At 37.3% G+C, this 23,469-nt stretch overlaps 1 protein-coding gene across 4 annotated transcripts; it reads left to right on the top strand.

Annotated features, from left to right (window-relative positions):
* Positions 1–654: 654 nt before the first annotated feature.
* Positions 655–22,780, top strand: LOC107823585 (uncharacterized). Of its 4 annotated transcripts, none has more exons than XR_012708839.1 (24): positions 655–930; positions 3,753–3,883; positions 5,244–5,328; positions 5,738–5,791; positions 6,161–6,252; positions 6,341–6,444; positions 7,896–7,971; positions 8,144–8,597; positions 10,739–11,077; positions 11,171–11,380; positions 11,531–11,629; positions 11,721–11,793; positions 12,545–12,660; positions 12,760–13,048; positions 13,190–13,347; positions 13,434–13,558; positions 13,787–13,904; positions 14,358–14,413; positions 14,609–14,658; positions 14,740–14,926; positions 15,021–15,089; positions 15,176–15,279; positions 15,362–15,424; positions 22,414–22,780. XR_012708839.1 is itself a non-coding variant. In XM_016650274.2 (24 exons), the coding sequence occupies exons 1-24, from the start codon at positions 889–891 to the stop codon at positions 22,519–22,521; spliced, it is 3,246 nt and encodes a 1,081-aa protein (XP_016505760.2). In that variant the 5' UTR covers positions 655–888; the 3' UTR covers positions 22,522–22,780. The 4 variants fall into 4 exon arrangements, 3 of the variants coding, with proteins under 3 accessions (XP_016505760.2, XP_016505761.2, XP_016505763.2); XM_016650274.2 differs by having other exon boundaries at positions 14,565–14,658; XM_016650275.2 differs by having other exon boundaries at positions 12,560–12,660; positions 14,565–14,658.
* The last annotated feature ends 689 nt before the right edge of the window (positions 22,781–23,469 follow it).

The raw sequence follows: 23,469 nt of genomic DNA on the forward strand, positions 1-23,469 counted from the left end.
TTGAATCACTCAATTTGACCTTATAATGAAGGAGATATGTTGGTTTCAATATTTGCAAATAGTGCAGATTTTTAAATACGCCGTCAGTGGCAATTTCGTAATATTTGAAAAATCTAGCAACCCAATTTTTAGTAAAATGACCATAAAATTCTCATACGATGTCCAAATTCGACGATTATTTTTCCTACGAGTCCGTAATTAGGATACGGATCTAATGCTTCTATCAAAAAAGAAATCAGAGCTCATTGTTTCAATATGATATCATTTATGCTTGAAGAAACGGCGTCGAAAGATAAGAAAAACGAGCGCAACACAACCCAAACCTACTAACTCGATGCAACTCAACACAGCTGAACAACACATAAAGAAGCAAAAATAGAGAAACATGGCTATAACTCTCGGAACGACTTGCCGAGTCGTTACATCTTCTCAAAAGTTTTCTTGAAACAATAAAGTCTTGTGGTGATAACGTAAAATAAAATAATAAAATATTATAGAGAAAAGATAGAATTCTTATTATTTTGGGATGAATTACACAATAGAACATATCTATTTATATGGGAAAATATAGCCACAAAGTAATAAATTGTGAAATCTATCTAAAATAGACATTCGAATACAATATTGCTTATAATAGTGTGCTATTTTTTCAACGAAATTTATTTTGTTGATAATAACGTAATTGCAATATCACTTTAGCTTGCTTGCCAAATCCTCATTCCCAAATTCCAACTGCCACGCCAAAAGACCGCTAAAGATCACCATTTACCTCCCAAATAAGAGCACAACAATCAACAAAATACAGCGAAAAATTGAACAAAACTAGCTCGGTAAATTGAACAAAAGCTCCGGTAAGACGAAAACTAGCTCGGTGGCTTCAACAGCACCATGTTTGCTAAAATCTTTGAAAAGCTCAATCCTACGCCACCGGTAAATTGCTCGATTTCACGATTTTTTTTGAATTGTGAATTTTGCGTATTACTCTGTTTTCTCATTTTACCACCACCTACTTTACTTTCCCGATCTGTTCTTTTTTTTGGGGTGGGGTGGGGGGGAGGGTGGTGGTAAAGTTGCAATGATACGATTATTCTATTATGAGTTCTGCTGAATTCGTTCCTTATGTCATTTTCAATTAGTGTTTGATCGTTTGATTCTTATAGATTCTATATTACCATTTATGTAGTCTGTCAATCTTACAGAAATCTGGAAAAAAGAAAGAAAGAAAGAGGAAAATCTGTTTTACTTTTAAAAGGCATGGATTAGAATTATGCATAACTTAATTGTTATTGCTGCAAGAGAAAAGAGATACACCTCAACCTAAAGAATGAGATTTTATGGTAGTCTTAGCATGGATATTGACATAAGAGTATTTGGCGCGAGTTTATATCTGTTATGTTTAGTTACATAAAATTGTGAACAAGGGTAAGAACTAGAATGATAGAGAGACCTATTGATTTACTTCCTTAAGTAAAGTAACACTTACTAGTTTTGGTTGTGTCAGACAGAAAAGATCCATTTCGTCCATAAAATATATAAACTTGCAATTATATCACATGATCAAAAACGATTATTAATCATCACCGATTACAATGTATGGTGCAAGACACTATGTGATTGTTAATGACAGTTCCAAGATCAATATATGCTGCCTAAACTGATTTTCAGTGCATGACAGGACCAGAGTTGCATTCATTCAGCTCCCCGAAACCCTATATCCATGCCCTTCTCTTCCTTTTTGCTGTGAAAAGAAAATCTAAGAGAAGTCATCAGCAATGATTTCTGCTCAAACTGCAGGAAAGCAGGGGCGGAAGGGGGTTCACCCGAACCCCCTTCGCCGAAAAATTACACGGTATATATAAGGCAAAATCTGTTTTTTACCTCTATATATTAAGTTTTGAACCCCTTTGACACAGCCCAAAAGTGTAGCTTAGTGGTCAAGGGGGTTCAAAATCTTTGTAAGGTCATAGGTTCAATTCCCACTAGCTACGATATTTTTTTTCTTGAACCCCCTTCGCGGAGATCCTGGCTCTGCCACTGCAGGAATGATATGAAGCATTACACAGAAGAATTAATATCCTGTGTTTGACAATCTAAAGTAAAAGAGTTATCATTTCTTGTCAGCTCATAAGCAATAGCTAGAGCCAATTGTTTCTATTGGAGCATTTTTGCATTTCTTATAGTCAGGTCTAGGGCTAGGCACATTCCAAAATGTAAATGTGTTGAACTTGTCTTTTTTTTTTTAAACCTCTCCCAAATAATAAATAAAAAAAAAAAGACAAGTTGAACTTGTCAATATGTCTTTGTCGAACTCTTTCAGTCTTTAAACTGAAGACCTGAAATATGAGGTAACATTATCTGGGCCTTCTTTCATGTCCTGTGAAAAGGGGGGCTATGGATTGGATTTCAGGCTGCGGAAGAAATTAGACAGAAATAAGCAAAAGTATGATTAAAATGAAATCAACAATTTTCTTTTTGAGTCAATACCAAATTCTTAGAAGTTTGGTTTGCGATATTGTGAAGGGTAACTCTATATATTAGGTTCAACTAATTGTTTTTCTTACATCACTCCAATACAAATACAATAGACTGGGACAGGGGCTGTACCAAGTAAAATGCAACACAATGTAAGAGCTCCTCCATAGGATAAGATCCTTAATTCAAGTGCGGGTACTATCTGTAGTCTATCTTTTATCTCTTCCTCGCTCATGAAGGGGGGTCAAAGATAGTTAACTTACTTCTCTCCTGAGCAAATGTCTATTTATGTCGTGGTCGGCCTTCCTACTTGATGCAAGATCAAGAAAGCCAAGAATCCAAGAAACTCAAGAAAGTCCAAGAATACATTCAAGATTAGGATTTCTTTTCCTTAAAAACTAGGATTTCTTTTTTCTTTTTTCCTAGTAATTTGATTCTTGTTTAAGTAACTAGGATTGTTAGTTGGTACCCCATTCCTACTAGAATTCTTTTTTCTATTTTAGTTAGGATAGGTATTTCTTAACCTTATTCTTGTTCTAGTTTAATTAGGATTAGTTTTCCTTAACCTCATCATTTTTACTCATTATAATACCTATTTAAAGAGCTCAATATGCTGAAAATAGAGATTAGTGATTAATTTTTCTAAGCTCTTGCTTCGAAAACGTAATTTATTCTTTTATTCATTCTTCTTCCTTTATTCAACACTCGTGCAATCTTGGAGGATTGAGGAACGAGTGGGTAAGGTTCATCTTACATTCTTCTCACGTGAGTTTGAAGAACACTTTCACTAGTTTTGTAAAAAAAACTTTAGCGAGGTGCTTTTGTTTTTCTCTCTTCTTTGTGCTTGAGAGGTGCAAAACCTTGAAAGTACATCACTACTAGAATGCCTTCTTAGTTGAAGAGCATTTTGTGAACTACTTAGGATGGTGGAAGCAAAAAAGAACTTACTTGAATGATGTTTTCTGCTTTGCTTCTCCCCAAAGGCCAAGGAAGAGACTGCATTGTAGATAGAAAACATGGAGAGAAAGAGATGGTAATTCTAAGTTCAGCTTTTGCTGCTTTACCAGTGCAAGAGATGATTTGTATTGCTCATTGCTCCAACACTTTCGTTTTCCTTCTGTCAATGCAACATATGATTACGGACAGTTTGATAGTGCACTTAGAAAGTCTCTTCCAGCTTGCATGAACAATACTTGCATAGTATATAACTCAAACCTAGTTGTCTCTATCTGCTGATCTATTATATTGTGCTTTCAAACTCTCTTACCACATGTTCTCAGCATAGTGCATCCCGAGGAAATGAGAAATTGACAGACCTGGAAGCAACAATTGCTGTTCACTATGGGATTCCATCTACAGCGTCCATTCTGGCATTTGACCCTATACAACAACTCTTGGCGATAGGAACATTGTGAGTAAAAAGCATATTATTTAATATGCATTTGAAGATGCTTATGATGGTGCTTTGTTTAGTGTACAAAACTTTTATTACCGGTTTTTGTATGGGCTGATAAGTAGCAGATAATATAGTGCATTATTTGTCACCTTTACCTACAAGGTACAGAAGCCTCTCCACTTTGGAAGTAGCTCAATATTTTGAGGAGTTCATCTGGGAGTAATAAGTTCCTTGAGAGAACTTTCAATATATATATATATATATATATATATATATATATATATAGAGAGAGAGAGAGAGAGAGAGAGAGAGAGAGAGAGAGAGAGAGATTGAACAGAGAAAAGCAATTATTTTTTGCTAGAAATTTTGTTCGAATCTATTGTTGTCTACTTATTCTTCTTGAGCTTTGTTAATGACTAGAAAGCAAAAAGTATTTGTGGTAAAAATTACTTTCTTTGTAAACGCTTAATATTTTATTAATAAGTTATCTTATATAATAGCAAAGTGTTATAGTACTTCGTGTGAATATATATGGCATAGACCAAAACCAAACCAAGTTAATAATCAAACCAAAGCACCCAAGTTAGGTAGACCAATAGCCTGTTTGGCCAAGTTTTTTTTTGGGCCAAAAGTGCTTTTTTTGGCCAAAAACACTTTTGGCCAAAAATTGAGGTGTTTGGCCAAGCGTTTAGATGGAAAAAAAAGTGCTTTTGAAGAGAAGCAGAAGCAGTTTTTGAAAAGCAGAAAAAAGTAGCTTCTCTCCAAAAGCACTTTTCTGAGAAGTACTTTTGAGAAAAATACACTTAGAAGCAGTTTTCAAAAGCTTGGCCAAACACTAATTACTGCTTAAAAGTGCTTTTCAAATTAATTAGCCAAACACAAACTGCTTCTCACCAAAAGCACTTTTTTGAAAAGTACTTTTGAGAAAAGCACTTCTCAAAATAAGCTGATTTTAGAAGCTTGGCCAAACAGGCTACAAATCTGGTATGTAACCCACACCCACACCCACACCCAAATCGTTCCAAGTGACAACAGGGGTGCGGCAAAATTTTGAAGGATCCGAGCAACACATCATTTAACAATTCTTTCAAGGCTGCAGCATCACCATGTAAACACATATTAGGACCAATTGTCATAATTTTTCAGGTGACGTGAATATAGCATTTTTTTTATCATAAGCTGTACAAAGAAGCTGAACTTATGAAACTTCTTCGACCTCAAACATAGTTCAGAAACATGTCATTTCAGCTTCCGCATTCATGTGTAACAAGCATGGATGTAGTAGCTTGAAGGAATTGCCATCAACTAGAACTGTCTTATCCTCATTTCTCTGTCCTAGTTCTTGTATACAATTCAATAATCATTATAATTACAGGGATGGAAGGATTAAAGTGATTGGTGGATCTAATGTTGAGGGCCTTCTTTTTTCTCCTAAGCCATTACCATTCAAGAATTTGGAGGTTTGTAATCTGAGCTGCGCGAAGTCTCTCTGTGTGTGTCTGCATATATGCACTTTTCTGAACTTAGACTGCGAGCATGTGGGAATTCTTCTTGGTGCTGAGGCTCTCAGTTTTGTAGTCAAAATATATGACTGATTTTACGTAGGTTGCCTTTCTGTTTCTTCTTTCTTTCCAAGGGATGTTTCTCCACATATTTGTTCATCACTTGTTTATTTGGTTTTGATGTTTTGCATTATCAACTGATGAAATTCATTTCTGGTTTCATGATATTTTTGTCAAGCTGATGCTTGACTCTATGCATCCAAATGTTTGATGCTATATATTTTACTACATGGTGATGGTTAGCATCCACTTCAAATATGTTGGTGTTCTTCTGATATACATATATGTTTCTCTTACCTCTTTCCAGTTCCTGCAAAACCAAGGATTTTTAGTGGGCGTCTCAAATGGAAATGAAATTCAGGTAATTTTTCTGCTTTGCAATTTAACCTAGTAAAGACTGGTTCCAGAGCTGGCATTATTGAATCTCTTAGTTCATTGGTGGAGATGTATAACAATGTGCTTACTTTGACAGAAGCTTTTGATGTGACAGTGGTAGGCAAGTTAATTCACACACATATACATATTTATTTGTTTAAGAAGTATTCATTCAGGTACCCAGGAAACTCTTCTTTCGCATTAATGTGTCTTTGCGGGAGATGGGATTACTGTTAGCCAGCCATGAATTTGCACCACTCTCTTCTCTTCCTTCATCACTGCCTTATTTCTTCCCCAATTGTCCATATGCTGCATTCACATCTCTTTAACAGCCAATTTCCTTTAAAATTGACAGGTTTGGGATCTAGAAAACAGGAGAATGTCTTCTAATTTACAATGGGAGTCCAATATTACTGCATTCTCCATGATCTATGACACTCATTACATGTAAATGGGTAGATATTTTTTTTCAAAGGATTTTTGTTTACTGTACAATTAAGTTTGTGTTTGACACAGGCGATATGGCTGTACACAGGTTTGTGGGTGATGAATATGGTTATCTCTCTGTTCTGAAGTACGAGAGCAGAGAAGGGAGCTTGGAACTGCTACCTTATCACATTCCTCCAAATCTTATAGCTGGTAATGGGATTGCTTTCAGAAATCTGGTATATAGTAGGTGTAAGAGTCCCACATAGGGCACCTTAGAGATGTGAGGTCTCTTTAAATGGTCTTGGACAATCCTCACCTCATGAGCTAGTTTTTGGGGTTGGGTTAGGCACAAGGTCCATTTCTTTATCAGTAGGTTTCATATAGTTAGAGGATCGTGGCTTTACCAGAAATTAGTGACTAAATGTTCTCTTAGTTGCAGAGAAACTTGAGACGATGTGAATTGTGAAACCATTGTTTTTCTTCTTATTTCATTTCTTTTAGTCTTCCATTCTAGTTTCTATTATGGAAAATTTTGACTAATTTTGACTGAGGGAAAACCTAATGCTAAATCTTTTTTCTTTTCCTAATGCATTTTCACTGTCATCTTATCTCTTGTTCCAAATGTTCTTTTCTACCCCGTTCTTGTTCTTGAATTTATCTCTAGTTTTGATTTTCACAGTAACACGGATTGGCATTAGTGAGACCCTGGTTATTGCTCTTGTTATGCTTATAGTTTTTAGGGTAAGCTTATAGTTGATCAATTTGCAGTCGAGAGATTTGATATGAAAATGATTATCTAAACTAATTGACAATCTTATTTAAGCTCGATTGCATTTGCAGTCGCAAAACTGCTTAACACTAAAACATTTGAACTAGAGGCCAAGCAGTGAAGTTTTGTTTGACATGCAGTTCCACCACTAAGAATATCTGCTATAATTGATTTATGTAGCATCTAGTAAGCCTTAAATTTGGCACATAGGTTGATGGTTTTATAAGAACATTGACATCAACTCTTAAGGCAAAGTAAGCTAAACAATACACCTGCCTGTTTCTTGGAAATTTCTTTTAGTTTCCACATGCTTCTGAATAACTCAATTGCTTAGCTTTCAATGATGGTTAATATTTTTAGGATTTCTCAGTGCATGCAGCATCAATAAACTTATGATTTACAGGAGAAACATGAATCTTTGGAATGTTAGAGGTGAAAGAGGAGGAGGATAACTGATATTCCCTCCGTCCTAATTATGTGACAGTGTTTGACTGCGCACGGAGTTTAAGAAACAAAGGAAGACTTTTGAAACTTGTAGTCTAAAACAAACCATATATATTTGTGTCGCTAAGGGTAAAGTGAGAAGTTTAAAGTTAAATTGTTCCGAAATAAGGTAGTAAGACATTATTTTTTGGATTGATTAAAAAGGAAAGAGCGCCACATAAATTGGGAAAGAGGGAGTAATTAGGAACGTTTAACGTCAATAAGAGTAAGAAATGCATTTCCATGAATGTCTTCCCTTTTTGGCTTGTAGGACTAAGTCATAGTCTGCTCTTTTGGAAATTCCACTTCTTTTAATATGCAGTGTGATTTTTATCCCCCAAAAGCAAAGGTACAGATGTAGACTAATGTATGTAAATGCTCTTCATGTTGCCATAACCATCTTTTGCAGAAGCTGCTGAGATTTCAATGCCTGATCAACTAGCCATTGTTGGTTTACTTCCCCAACCTAGTTCACTTGGAAATAGGTAAGAGATCATCGAAATTTCTTCCTTATTTTCTGGTTTTTGGTTTTTCATTTTAGAGTTGTCTTCAACATCTACGCTATTCTGCTTCTTATGGCATATTTGTTCTTGGTATCTTCCTTCACTCAATTACTTTTTAGGGTCTCAGCAATGTCTTTCTTTTTTGTGTCATCAGGGTCCTAATTGCTTATGAGAATGGATTAATTATTCTCTGGGACGTTACAGAAGATCGAGCTGTTCTTGTTAAAAAGTATAAACAGCTCCATGTGAAGGATGAAATTGTTGTTCATGCTTCAAAAAATGCAAGTGAAGAGAAGTTTCGTGGTTCATCAGATAATCAAGAGGGGGAAAAGGAAATAAGCTCACTCTGTTGGTTGTCATCTGATGGGTCAATTTTGGCTGTTGGTTATGTTGATGGAGATATCTTGTTGTGGAACTTATCAGTTCCTGGCAAGAAAAGTTCAGAGGCTGAAGCATCATCTAGTTATGTCAAGCTGCAGCTCTCAGCAGGAGATAGAAGACTCCCTGTTATTATTCTGCGTTGGTCTGCTAACAATGCACAGAATGGTTGTGGGGGCCAATTGTTTGTCTATGGTGGTGATGCAATTGGATCAGAGGAGGCCTTGACGGTAAGCGCTGATCCTAATTTAATTTCTCAGCTTAGCCTTTTCTTCTATCTCCATCTTAATTCTGTTAGCATTCAGCAAATATGACATCCATAGAACTTGAGACATGCAGAACCAAAGCTTATTTTCTCTTGATGATTTTGCTATGACAAATACTCCTCCTTTTATCTCATTTGGTCTGCTGAATCTAATTGAACGAGAGCACAGTGATCCTTGTTTATATGTTACATGTTGTTTAAAATCTTGTACTCCATCTATCTGATAGTTCTAGAACTTCATAGTTGATATCTGAGATCTATTCTGTGTTCTGAAGCAGTTAGTTTCATGTAATACAGCTTTGATGTCTGTTCTTTTTCTCTTTTGTTCTCTCTGAAGTTCCTCATGTTGAGATTTCTTTTTTCAAGTCAATTATCCTCCTTATTTGGTGTTCTGGCTTAGTTGAAGTACCCTCCTGTATGGTTAATTGAGAGTTGATTAACTGGAATACAGTCAAAACTAGGCTTCTGGATTGGGTCTCACCACCCAAGTTACTAAAAGCACTAGATGAATTTTATTTCTCTTAAGAGATGGTAACTATTCTTTTCTTCCCTTATAAGTGATACTAACTACTATTATTTATGTATATACTAGCCAAATAATCAGTCTTATTAGTGCTTTAGCGTTTTGATTCTTTTAATCTCATTACATATTTGTCTTACACTCGATAGATAATTCCAACATATAGAGGATAATTTTCTCTTTGTTTTCCTTTTATTTAAGACGAATTTCCTAAACTCCAAAGGCATGATATATAAACTTCCTCAAAGTTATAGATTTAGCAGGCATATAGTATTCCATAAGAAGCACAATTACTAGTCAGGAATCATAAAACAAAATGAAAAAAGGGAAAAGGAGAAGAATAATATACAAAACATTAAATACCACTTTTGACAAATAGAAAGAGAACACTTGCAACAAATAAACATCAAACATTCAAAAAAAACGGAATCAGTATTCTCCAAATGATGATGATGATATTATTATGAAGTTTATTGATATTAAAAATGGAACTTAGTTAAGAATAAAAGTTATCCTACCCTAGAAAATTGACTTTATATTACCTTTGAAAAATTAGACAAAAGAAAGGATCAGAACTATCAAAGAACATTTAGGATGATTAGCTTTTCAAAAGTTATTTGATAAGCTAAACACAATATAATGGTTTAATTTTCATATTTTATGGATTCTAGTAACAAGTATTTAACTAATAAAATATATTTTATCATTTTGCTTCAATATGCTACATTAAGCTAAATTTATATGTTTGTCCCCTATTATGCTATTACATTTTAGAATATAATTAGCAAAACTAAATCTAAAATAGAAGTCCAAATGTGTTGGTCCATTAGTGTGGCAATGATGATTGAAGGTGTTAAAAGGTGATGGGGTATACCTAAACTCACATGGAAGAAAGTTGTCGTTTAAGGACTTACAATCTCTTAGAATCAATGCAAATTTAGTGAAAAAAGTCCACGTGGAAGTAGAAGATCTATATTGGCAATATCAACAAGTTAGAATTAAGTTTAGTCATATTAATATGCTTGCAGTTCCATAGCTTAGTTGACTGGTAGTTTGGATGTAGTTAGTTGACTGTTACTGCAATGGGGCTGTCCATATGCAGTTATTTTTTCTTCTGTACAGATTGCTATTGGTAATAAAATTCTTTATTTACCCAAAAAAAAATGCTTGCAATAGAGAGAGGGAGGGAGGGAGCATCATGTCATGGTTTAAATTATAATTGAATTTATACTTTCTACAAACTTGTAGGTTGTTCTAATTAATTGTTAATTTTGGAAAGTTAGCATGTTAAATTGGTTAAATAAGAAGTACAACATTACAAGAATGCGGGAAAGCTTAAACATGCCAATAGTTTCCATTGCTAAAATATTGAATCATATGGAATTTTAAGCTGTCCCACATTCTTGTAGAACCATATTTTAGCCTACGTTTTCTACTTTTTGGTATACTGCTTGTATTCAGGGATTTTCTCAACATTAATAAAATTATTTACCTTCTCAAAAAAATACGAGATATATGATTTTTTTGTGGTATCTAGTTTGATGTGTGCCTACATTTATGCCAATATTTTTTTCTGTGTTACGCAGGTCTTGAATCTTGATTGGTCCTCTGGGATAGCAGCACTGAAATGTGTTGAAAGAGTAGACCTTGGACTTGATGGATCTTTTGCAGATGCCATTGTAGTTTCAAATGCTAATGGAACAGGAATTGATGATGCTTCTTCCTTGTTTGTGTTGACAAATCCAGGGCAACTGCACTTTTATGACAAGACAAGCTTATCTGCTTTAAAATCTAACCCAAAGAAGAAGCATGCAGATTTTGCTGTTAGGTGTCCTACAGTTGTACCTACCCTTGAACCACGTATAACTGTGGCAAACCTATATCCAGTGGATAGGAAATGGAATTCCTCAAGGACTCCTTCCGAGGTATTGGATGCTTTCTAATTTAGATTATTCAATGCAAATCCGTTGTCATGTGTTTTAATAATCTTCTTCAACTAATATTAGTTGTTTCTTTAGGAAGTTATGAATGCACAACTCCATCCAGCTCATGGTGTGACTGAACGGGAGATCAAAATGCCTCTAAGTGGTAGTATTGCCGGACAACTTCCTCTTACTGAGGATGGTGGAATAGAGAGAATACTTGTTGCTGGCTATCTGGATGGATCTGTCCGTCTGTGGAATGCAACATTTCCAGTCTTTTCACTTATAGCTATTCTGGAAGCTCAGGTCCTTGCATTTTGCATTTATTCGACTCTTAATTGATAAGCAACTGCCTTGATGTGTTCTCATATTCACCTATATAGTCATAAAAAGTCTCTAGTTTCATTGGCATGTCGATACTTACCGAGAGATAACATGTCAAAGTGTGATGGCCAGGTGGAGGGCATTCAAGACACTGGTCCTAGAACAGCAATATCTGCTTTGGATTTCTCCTCCACTGCTTTAACTCTTGCCATTGGCCACCAATGTGGCCAGGTAATATCTATCATGTTTTCAGATGGCTGCATCTTTGGGAAACTGGTAACACCATCTGTGCATAACTTACTGATACTTTTCGTTGGTGTAGGTTCGTGTTTCTAGCCTCATGGGGCAGTCTAAGACAACTAGCTTGAACTTGGTTCCGGATACTGAACAGGATGGTATGCCTTTATGTTCTTAAACTCTTCTGTAACTTATGTCATTTTGAAGTATTCTTCTAAACCATAGATAGACACTGGCCCGACATGGGTGGGAAGTCTGAAATTCATCATTTATTAGGAGCCTCCAGGAGAACAATCATCACTTTTCTGTTTTAAGTTCTAATTCTGCTCGGTGGTATTGACAATGGATCGGAGAGGAGAGGCATGAGAAGAGAAAGTTGTTTTTTAATGATTAAACTCAATACAAAGAAGCTCTTATATAGGAGTAGTTAGACTCAAATGTGGTACTGACAATTGATCAGAGAGGAGTGGCATGAGTAGAGACTTTTTTTTTCCCTGATTAAACTCGATTATAATAGCCCACAAACAATTGGCGGTTGAACTTGAAAGGGGTTCGCCGTGAAGCTTAGCTTAGCAAAATCCCGCATTGGAATGGAGGAATGTTAGGGACCATATAAGTGGGTTCTGAAATTTAACTGTTGAGGTGCCTGTTGAGTTAAAGTCTAAGGGGACAAAACTTTGAGGCCCCAAAGGTTGGGCAGAGTGAGCAATACCTTGGTAGTTAGGCCTGGACCATGACAAATAGTATTTCCTTTTTATTTTACATTCTTAGTGGAAGGGATTCGTGAGTCCATGAGTGATGAAACAAATTTCCTTCTTCATCAAGTTCATGTCATTACACATTTTCACTCTTTTCCACAACCATCTCGTTCTGCATCATTATAGTGATCCGTATCTAGTTCATTTTCAGTTCAGTACTGTCCAGGTGATGCTGGCTTTCAGTTTTCCCTTGTAAAATCTCCAGTAAGCATCCTAAAATTTGTAGCTGTGGGTTCCAGACTTGTCGCAGGATTTGAAAGCGGCCAGGTAAGGTCAATCCAAGCAGTATTCTTTTGATCATTACTAATTGTAGTGGCAGATACTTTGGAAATCTATCAGATGTTCATGTTTGTGTTGTCCTGTCAGGTTGCCATGCTTGATATTAGTTCATCATCAGCCTTGTTCGTTACGGATTGTTTATCTAGTTCAAGTTCCGGAATCACTTCTGTGGCTGTGAAAACATTAGCTGATGCTCGTGAAGACACTGTGGACCACTGTGAAGAGGGAACAACAAATGCACATCCGAAAGAAGTTATTTCAGTATTAACCAGAGATGCAGAAGTGATTTTGCTCGATGGCTCCACTGGCAATAAAATTAGCTCTCAGGCAAAACACACAAAGGAAATGTCAACTGCTATATCTCTGTATATTTTAGGCAAGCATGACTTTTCATTTTTAATCAATTAATCTCTATGAAAACTCTTATGAAGAGGAAATTGTAATTAGGTTCTTATTTAAATTCTTATCAATGAAGAAAAAGATATTAGCTTCTTAAAAGCTTTTTTGTTGTATGTAGATGACATCACCTCTGTCTCTGAAGAGTTGCAAAAGCATTCTTCAACGCTAGACAGTGCTGTGCAGCCTGAAGATTTGAGACAGAAATGTGTGGATTACCAAATTTTGCTTTGTTGTCAGAATGGCTTGCATTTGTTCTCTTTAAGTTCTATAATTCAGGTGCTTTTTTTTTACCATTCACTACTGCAGTGTTTCCTGTTAATCTCCTAACTTCACTAGTTTGTAATAAGATTATGTAATTATAGGGCGGTGTCAACCCTATTCGTGAAGTTAAACTTGCTAAACCGTGTTCTTGGACTTCCATTCTTAAGAATGATGCTGAAAAATATGGACTGGTTTTAGTATATCAGAGTGGAGCAGTTGAAATAAGGTAAAAAGATTTTATTTGCGTCTCTCTTTTTGTACTCTTCTCATGCATGCTTGAGCAGTGAGATGAACATCACTGGCTTACAGACGTTTTCTGACTGTATGCATTTTGGTGATGGATTTTATTTTATCCTGAGATTACTGATTATTTTGGGATTCATTTGTCATTGTTCGAGTATTTTGATGTATATATGTGGAAAACATATGATTAATCTACATCAACTCTTGCCAGGTCCTTGCCGGATCTTAACGTCTTGGGAGAATCCTCATTAATGTCTATACTTCGATGGAATTCCAAGATAAACATGGATAAGACCATAAGTTCTCCTGGTAAAGGGATGATTTCACTGGTTGGTATTGTCTTCACTCTTTTTCTCCCTTCCACGTAAAAAGATAGACTACTTGTTTGTACTCATGATACTGCTTGCTATTTTATATTAGGACCCATTTCATTGTCTATAACATTTCAGAAGTATACTGGGATCCTATGTTAGGTTGAAACCAATAGAACTGCTTATGATTGCTTTCCATGCCCACGTCCACGTTTCAGATTATAGTTAGGACATGACTACTTCTGACTCTCACCATAATGCTTCTACTCAGTTTGTGATGGTTGTAAATACTTTCCAGAAAATTATGACTGGTTAACAGTGTATTAATGTCTTGGAAGAATGAGGCACGATAACTTGTTACAATCTAAGGGGTTATTGATAGGCTGTTAAAGGCTCATTATTGACTTCACTCTTGATTGTGTTTTCTTTTCAAAACACTAATATTTTGCTAATTGTTCTTTCAATTTGTAGGTGAATGGGTCTGAATTTGCTATTTTATCTCTGTTGGCCTTCGGAAATGATTTCAGGTCTGTCACTCATTTACATTCCATCTTGCATGTAATCCCGCAATCCTAAAATACTCAGCCCTGCTACCCAGGGGAAGATCAAAAGAGTCTCCACACACATTCATGAGCTTTCTGTTTATGATATGATGGGATAACAATGACCTATTTATAGGATTCCGGAAGCTTTACCCCCGCTTCATAATAAATCTCTCGCAGCTGCTGCAGATGATGCTGTCAGTACATCCCAACATCAAAAGAAGAAACAGGTTCCTACAGTGTGATATCAGGCTTCTATTCTTCGTCTTTTGCTAGACCTCTTATGGAAGGTAATTTTCTGCTTTTTCTAGAATGCTACCGTCGGTAGTTTTGGTGGCATCATGAAGGGGTTGAAAGGGTTTAAAGGACAGCAGGCTGCTGATTACAGTAACGCTCGAGATTCTCTTGTTACTCATCTGGAAAACATATTCTCTAGATTTCCATTCTCAGACCCTACAAATGTAATGGATGACCTTGGAAGCCTGGAACTGAAGTTAGGTAGTTTCCCTAGCCCTACTATGCGCATTCTTGAAAAAGGTTATGGTCCACTAGTACAGATTGATTCTTAACTGTCTGTGTTCGTTTGTTACAGATGATATTGAAATTGATGAACCTGTTCATGTTACTTCATCATCTCTCAGCAGTGATGATGTCAGAAAAGGTATTTTTTTATTGCTACACAGTAAATAGAATCTTTCTTCCTTTGTATACCCTTAATGAATCTATTGTTTTACTCCACTTATCCAGAAAAGGAGACCGATAGAGACAGGTTATTGGAAGGTGGTATTGGTGATGCCAAGCCACGACAAAGAACTCGTGAAGAAATCATTGCTAAATATAGAAACAAGGGGGTAATATTATCCTACAAATATATCTCACAATGAGTAACTGTGTTTGGGCATTTGCATTTACTGACTTGCTCATTTCTTGTAGGATGCTGCCTCTGCTGCAGCGGAGGCAAAAGATAAGCTTCTTGAGCGTCAGGAGAAACTCGAGGTATGTCTATTTAAAGCATGTTTTCTTAACCTTCATCCTGCTATATTCAAATGCATGTTTTTGTTCTTCTGCTAGTATATTGCACAATGTAAGTAATAAATTTCTTTTGTAATTTATCTTTTCATTTGCTTAATTTTCTATTTTGAAGTAAAGTGGTAGTTGTTTCCATGAAATGACATTGAAAGAAGTCATTTAAGAGATGCTAACTTGTCGCATGTCAAAATCATGAGCCTAGACACCTATAGTAGTTTGTGGCATTGTTTTTTTTTTATGAAGTAAGGTACTGCATTATAGGCATCAAGAAGATGCAAAAGGTTACAATAGAAAACTTGGTTAACTCTTAGTACAAAAAACTATTCTAGAGCAGGGAGTTAACCAAGAGCAAAAGGCAATGGTTACTAAACCATTGAGAGAGAGCTAATAAAATCTAAGAGGGGAATAATATCATTTACAGGGGAAAGGTTACTCCAGCTGAAAAGACTCATCAAACATTTAGACTTCAGGTGACAGTTGGAAGTTGAAATGCCATCAAAACATCTACGATTCCTCTCTGTCCATATACACCAGAAAATACATGCTGGGATCATTTGCCAGATCTTCTTGATGGATCTATCAACTTCCCAGAGGCTCCAGCTAACTGCTGCATCCCTAATGTTCTGTGGGACTGTCCAACTGATTCCAAAAAGTGCAAGGAACATGTTCCAAAGATCTGCTGCCACTGTACAGTGTAGTAACAGGTGGTTAACCGACTCTGAGTTGAGCTGACACATGTAGCACCTATTTGCCAACTGAAAATTCCTTCTGCACAGGTTATCCTGGGTCAAAATAGCTTCCTTGAGGGCTGTCCAGGAGAAGCACATAACTTTTGTAGGGAGTTTTGTCTTCCATATCAGCTTCCATGGCCAATGTTCAATCGTATCATTAGATGCACTTAGTTTACTATATCCTGCCTTCACTGTGTAGATATCCTTTTCAGAATTGCCCCACCTTAAGCTGTCTGAGACTTGAGGATTCCCTATGGCATCTTCAAGTACTCTGTATAGGTCAAATAACTGATTTAGCTCCCAATCCTGCATGTTTCTTCTGAAGTGGGGATCCCATGTGTTCCCTGCTCTATTTTGAGCTATTGAAGAGTCAGGGTCAGAAGCAATCTGATAGAGGCCAGGATGTGAATCTTTCAGAGGTTGATTGTTGAGCCATTTGTCCTTCCAGAATTTAATGTTGCCATTCCCAATCTTGAAGGATACCTCTTGAAAGAATGCATCTTTCAGATTGTTGATATGCTTCCACGGGCCAACTGCATGTGGGGCTCTGCTTTGCTTGGTGCACCACCTGTCTTGCACCCCATATTTGGCATTTACTACCTCTTTCCAGATGCTTGTTGTTTCTTGAGCATACCTCCACCACCATTTCATGAGCAGACTCTTGTTGTGCTTGGTCAAATCTCTGACACCCAGACCTCCTTGGTTTTTTGGCATGATCACTTTTGGCCACTTCACCAGATGGAATTTATGGCCTTCACTATTTCCTTCCCATAGGAAAGTTCTCCTAATTTTGTCCAGTTGTTCCTGCACCTTGCTTGGCATAGGGAAGAGGGACATAATGTAAGTGGGAATACTATCTAAAACACTACTAATTAGTGTCAATCTTCCAACCATGGACAGATATTGCATTTTCCATGTTGCTAATTTTTTCTCCACTTTCTCTATTACTCCATTCCAGATCTCTGTTGCTTTGTACTTTGCTCCTAGGGGAGGCCTAAGTAAGTTGTTGGAAAAGAGCCTATGTTACAGCCCATTATGTTTGCCGGTTCCTCCAGATTAGGTACTTCATCATTTTCCATGTTGCTAATTTTTTCTCCACTTTCTCTATTACTCCATTCCAGATCTCTGTTGCTTTGTACTTTGCCCCTTGAGGGAGGCCTAAGTAAGTTGTTGGAAAAGAGCCTATGTTACAGCCCATTATGTTTGCCAGTTCCTCCAGATTAGGTACTTCATTCACCGGGTAAATCATGCTCTTCAACATATTGATGTGTAGCCCTAAGATTGCTTCAAATAGTAGTAGTGCCAGGTTTAGAAACTGCACCTGAGAACTCTCTGCCCCGCAGAAGATTAAAGTATCATCTGCATAAAGTAAATGTGTAACTGTAACTGAGGTAGCTGCATTGTTTCCCACCCTGAACCCTTCAATCCACTGTATTTTCTTTGCCTTGTCTAGCATTTTACTCAGACCCTCCATGGTTAGGATGAATAAGAAAGGGGACAGTGGGTCACCCTGTCTAATTCCTTTTTGAGGAGAGAAAAAGCCTACCGGAGATCTATTCACAAGAACTGAGTACTTGATAGTTGTGAGGCTGTATTTTATCCATCAGATTCATCTTTCCCCAAACCCCATAGCTTTCAACATTGAAATTAGGTAGGACCAATTAACTTTGCCAAAAGCCTTCTCAACATCTAGCTTGCAAAGAATTCCAGGAACCCCTCTTTTCAGTCTGTCATCCAGCAGTTCATTGGCTACAAATGAGGCATCTGTGATCTGCCTATTCTTCAGAAATGCACTTTGCTCTCCAGAAACTAATTTCCAAATTACTGTCTTCAATCTCTCAGCTAGAACTTTGGCAACAATTTTGTAGATACTTCCAATTTTGTAGGTCTAAAGTCTCGGAGTTCTATTGCTCCCTTCTTTTTGGGAACAAGAGCAATGAATGAGGCATTACAGGATCTAACTATATAGCAGTGTTGATAAAAGTGAGTGAGAGCTCCCATAATATCAGATTTGATAACAGCCCATGCTTTTTGGTAGAAAGCCATGGTAAATCCATCAGGAACTGGACTTTTATCAGGTGCACAAGAGTTTATTGCTGCCAGCACTTCTTCCTCCTCAAAAGGTCTTTCAAGCCATACTTTTTCAACTGATGTTATGCTGGCCAAACCTTCAAAGGTCGCAGTAGGTCTCCATTGCTCATTCTCAGTGTACAGGTTTTGATAAAATCTTAAGATTTCAGCTTTGATTTCATCAGTCTTCATTTAATTCATTCCCAATCATTAGTTTATCGATACAGTTGTTTCTCCTGTGAGAGTTGGCCATTTTTTGAAAAAATTGTGTTCCTGTCTCCTTCTTTGAGCCACAGGCACCTGGATTTTTGCCTCCATGACACCTCTTCCGCCTTTGCCATCTTTTTCAACTCAAGCTTTAAATGCATTGATAGTTCCTTTTCAGCCTGAGACACGAGTCTATTTTCTGTTGCTTGCTCCAGCAAAGCTAAATCTTCCAGAAGTTTGGTTTTTTGTGCTTCCAATTGACCGAAGGTTGTTCTATTCCAGTCCGTGATGTCTTTTTTCAGTTTTCTCTGTTTTTGCACTAATATGAAGTCTGGACTGCGCCTAATTGAGTAACTGTGCCACCATTCCTCAATTTTGTCCACAAAACCTTCTACCTGGAGCCACATGTTTTCAAATTTGAAGTAGGAAGGGTTGGCTTTCCAATCACCACATTCCAGAAGTAGAGGCCTATGATCTGATTCAACTCTTGGTAGAGCCAGTTGCTTGATTGTTTTAAAGTTGTCATTCCATTCTGGTGATATTAAAAACCTATCAATTCTGGAAGCTTGCAAGGAATCCTCCCCCCTGAACCAAGTGTAATGAGCTCCTTGAAGGGGTAGATCGATGATGCCCAAGTCTTGGATGATATCTGTAAAAGATTTCATAGCCCTGGACCTTCTAACACAGTTGTATCTTTCACTTTCATATCTACAAACATTGAAGTCTCCTCCTATGACCCATTGATTCTCCCAAATGCCTCTGATAGCTGCAAGTTCATGCCAGAAGTTCTCCCTCTCTATGTTGTTATGTGGACCATAAACCCCTGTGGAACACCACCTCAAGTCTTCTTGTGAGCTTTCTAGCATACAAGAAATAGTGTAGAGACCTTGATGTACTCCCCTGTTGGACCATTGCCTTTTATCCCAAAGCACAATGACTCCACCACTTCTCCCAATTGAGTTCAGAGTTGCCCATTCAACCCATCTGTTGCCCCAAACTTGTCTGATCAAGAGTGGTGACCAGTCTTCGATCTTTGTTTCTTGTAGACATACTATATCTGCTTTCCATTTGTGAAATAGTGACTTTATTGTACTCCTTTTTTCTGCTTCATTGAGACCCCGCACATTCCAACTAAGAATTTTGATCTTCATCCAGAGAATGCTTTGTAATACCTGCCCCTAACCCCTTCCTTCTTGCCATCAGAATTCATTCCCCATTTCAATCTTTCCAACTCCAATGTTTGCTTCTTCTTACCCTTCGAACTCGCCTTGATTAAAGATTCCTGCTTCTGGATTTGCTCCTGTCTTTTTTGTTCCATGCGCAAGACCATACCAAGAATCTCATGCTCAAACCCCGAAAAATGAATTCCAAATGCCTTGCATGCTTTGACCATCACTGATTTGGTCCATCTTGAAGTTTCGATAACTGCTTGGTTGCATACTAGAGGAGCCCAGATCATACCAAGGGAGGGAGAGAGTGTCACAAGAAGAGGCATCAGCTTCAGAGCTACTCACTGATTCGAATTGCTTTAGTAATGGCTGCCCTGGAATGATTAACTTCATCTGCTCTGCCTCATCATCTGCATCTGATGTTGTGTCACAGGCGAAGTCTCTGGCCAACTGGACTGTTCGTAGCCCTTCTAAGGCTTCTATTTCAGCAGCAATGGGGTCGAATTGATTTGCAAGAGTGATAGGGTTGTTTTTATTAACACATGGGTCTATTAGAGGCCCAATGGCCCGCCATTTCGCAGAAGTTAATTTTGTTTTTAATTTGGTCTTTGGGCCTCTTTTATAATACACTTGGTCTAGTTTTCGGCCCATACTTTTGACAGCCTCTTTGCCTAACTTATTATTTACAAGTTGGGCTGGTCCACGTGGCGGGTTGTCCAAGTTGTTCTTTTTTACCCCGTTTGAATTAAAGTGGCTCGGTCGTCTATGCTGCAGGCTATGTACCGAAGGGTTTTCCCCTGTCTTCTTCGATAGGGTCGAGGAAGCGACGGTCGGCGGTAACTTCAACCCTACTTCCACCATTTTTCCCTTCTCTGAAGCTTGCTACAGCGTCACCATCCGCGATAATGTTTGATATTTGGTCCTCCAGAATTGAGATCTTGAATCTCACACCATCAATCATCCGTTCCAGTTCCTTTGGGGGGACTTCGGCTTTGCTTTGGACACAAATTCTAGCCCAGTAAAAATGAGTTTTGTGCTTAGTGTCTTCATCCACATCAATAAAGCCTCCACAGAGCTCGCCGATATATCGAAAAGAATTCATTGTCCAGCCATGCAATGGGATGCCAAATGCTTTGACCCATCTTTGCCCTGTTTCATTCTTCATCGGAAAAGACCCATATTCCGGCGACCACCATTCTAGGGATAGGCGTCTTCCATTCCAGAACCAGTCACCTGCTTTGACTCTGGCTGCTTCTTGTTTGGAAGGTAGTTCAAAAAGAAATTTGTTGTGAGCAATAGGGGTGATTCTGAGGCCGGTTGTTACTTTCCACCTTGTGAGAAACCATTTCTGTATGACTTCAGAGTTGGGACTTGAGTTGAAGGGATCATTGAAGCAGCCAACCAAGCATTTTGCTAAAAAATCTTTAGTTCCACCTAGGGTTTTATCATCCACCTGTTGCAGAGGCCATTTCGAGATTTCAGCAGCAGCTATGAATGGTCTTCTTTGCAAACCTTTAAATTCCTTGTATTTGTAATTTGAAGCTTCCCCAAGAAAGTGTAATATTTTTCCTGCTATGTCTCCCCAGCCCTTGTTGTGAACAACTTCTGGAATGATAATTGCTTTTTTCCTGTCCCCTACCCATACTTCAATTCTGAGATATCTGCCATAGTTGTTGTAGTTCTGATAGACCTTATAGACGTAAGCTTGAATCTTCCTCCCCCATCTTCTGTAGAGATTCCCATAACCACGTGAAGCTTGATGCATTTGCTCACATACCCATCTCAAGTTTTCTTCGTCAATCTGAATCTAGCTCGTGAATCTCCGACCACGTTCTATCCATACATATCATCTGTCAGATCCCTCACTATCTTCAATAAGATCAAAGGATTTATCACCTGAAATAAAAAAAGATTTCCTCCCCATAGAGGGAAAACACTTAGAAAGAGAAAATTCCAGGTGGCACGTTTCCCAAGTCAGAGCTCAGTCTTATACAACTGCCGTTTGTGGCATTGTTAGATCACGACAATCTTCCTCTTAAATTTAATTGGACGGTTAGCTAGAACCTTCAGTGTGTTGACTCAGCCTCATGAAAGACTCGCCCCTTGCCACATGTAATTATTGTCATTATTTGATGGAAATGAATTGAATCAAGAACACCATTTATCTCATGCATAATTTGTTTTCATTTAAGCTCGGAGAAAGGCCATGATTTTTCTTTTTTGGATCATATAGTGGTTTTGAATTTAGCGACTGTACACTACTCTGAAAACAATGGCACCAGTGCCTCTTTGTCTCAGCATAGTTCAATATTTTGTTCACATTACAACTGCTCGGGTGTTCATGGAATCATAGTGTTGGGTTACCTTGAGTTTTAGAAATATTTCTCCAAGATATTTTACAACAAAATGGGAAAATGGTGTCTTTTAACTTTCCCTCTACAAACATCTCTCTTTTTCCATGTCACTTGCTTCAATCAACACTTAGACATTGTTATCAACTTTAATACTCAAAATTATTACTATTAGAACACTATTGTCATATCCTAACATACATCTTGTTCAGTTAACCATTTTTCACTTACTTTTATGCGTAGTCAAACTGTAAAAAAGATTCAAGAAATGAATTTCCAAGGTAGTACCCTTTTTTAGATAGGTGCCTTTAACCTTCTTCGGTCTTTTTCTAGTAAATTTTTTAGATTCCATTTTTACTCAGTTCTGAGATTGAAGTTCTGATATCCCTCCTACAAACTTTCCTGTTTTCTGTTACTATCTTTACCAGAGGCTCAGTAAAAACACTCAGGAGCTACAAAGTGGGGCCGAAAACTTTGCAGATCTCGCAGGTGAGCTCGTCAAGGCCATGGAGAAACGCAAGTGGTGGAACCTATAATAAAATGGCTACCTTTCTTTTTCTTCTTCTTGTTCGCCGATTGACAGTATGGCTATCACTTTTCACTAATTGCACCCCAGAGGTACTTTAATTCTTTATTTTTCATCAAGCATCAAATTGTTGATACACTATCTTAACACACAAAAAGGGGCATAATTTGTACATATTGTAAACGTGTATGATACATGCATCTCTATGTTATTGCAGTGAACATGGAAAACAAAAGACATATTGTTAAGCGCATAAAGTTTACAGAGAATTGTTGATTGTTCTGTAGTTGCGCAAGAGCATAAGTTATAGTTTGACTAATTTGTTTTGAGGTCACCACTAACCCACGAGTGACAAGCACCTGTGCTTCAGTTTGAAGAGAAACGAGAAAAAAAAAATGGCCCACGAACTTTAATTAAAAACGAGTGATTTGACTTAGACTTGCTATTTCGTTTGGTTCGGTTATTTTGCTATCTTGATATTACTGCACTGCTTTCATCTTTCCTTTCCGAAACTTCTTTACTTTCATAAGGTAGGGATAAGGTTTGCATATATATTACCCTCCGTAGACTTTACTTGTGAGATTATGTTATTATTACTATTTTAATAGAACAAGGGGAATAAAATTAAAGAAGAAATAGAGGTTTCCATTATAGAATATATCACATGGTCTATAAATTGACCGCACGCACGAAGCATGGACGGCACTTGGCATAAATTACACTTCTGACTATCTCCTGAAGAATTTTGTTCTTGACTTGCTAATGTCACCTTTGGACCAACTAATATTATAATAAATTAACAGTTTTCAGGATTGAATCGTTCCAAATTGGAGTTCGAAAGAGTTCCAATTTTTTATTCATCCCGTCAATTCGTTTTTGCTGCATCTGTAATTTCCTCTCTTTTTTTCCAGAAAATGAAAAAGAAAATGTTGTTTCTTGTTGAGCAAACTTCATTTAT

The sequence above is a fragment of the Nicotiana tabacum genome, chromosome 4, assembly GCF_000715075.1.
Source record: "Nicotiana tabacum cultivar K326 chromosome 4, ASM71507v2, whole genome shotgun sequence".
NCBI classification, from domain to species: domain Eukaryota; kingdom Viridiplantae; phylum Streptophyta; class Magnoliopsida; order Solanales; family Solanaceae; genus Nicotiana; species Nicotiana tabacum.

Excerpts from the sequence above, each read along its gene's own strand:
- LOC107823585 (XM_016650274.2), top strand. The coding sequence starts at position 889 with ATGTTTGCTAAAATCTTTGAAAAGCTCAATCCTACGCCACCG. Across the intron at positions 12,661-12,759 it reads CAGGATTTGAAAGCGGCCAG|GTTGCCATGCTTGATATTAG; the intron begins GTAAGGTCAATC and ends TTGTCCTGTCAG. Across the intron at positions 13,559-13,786 it reads AGTGGAGCAGTTGAAATAAG|GTCCTTGCCGGATCTTAACG; the intron begins GTAAAAAGATTT and ends AACTCTTGCCAG.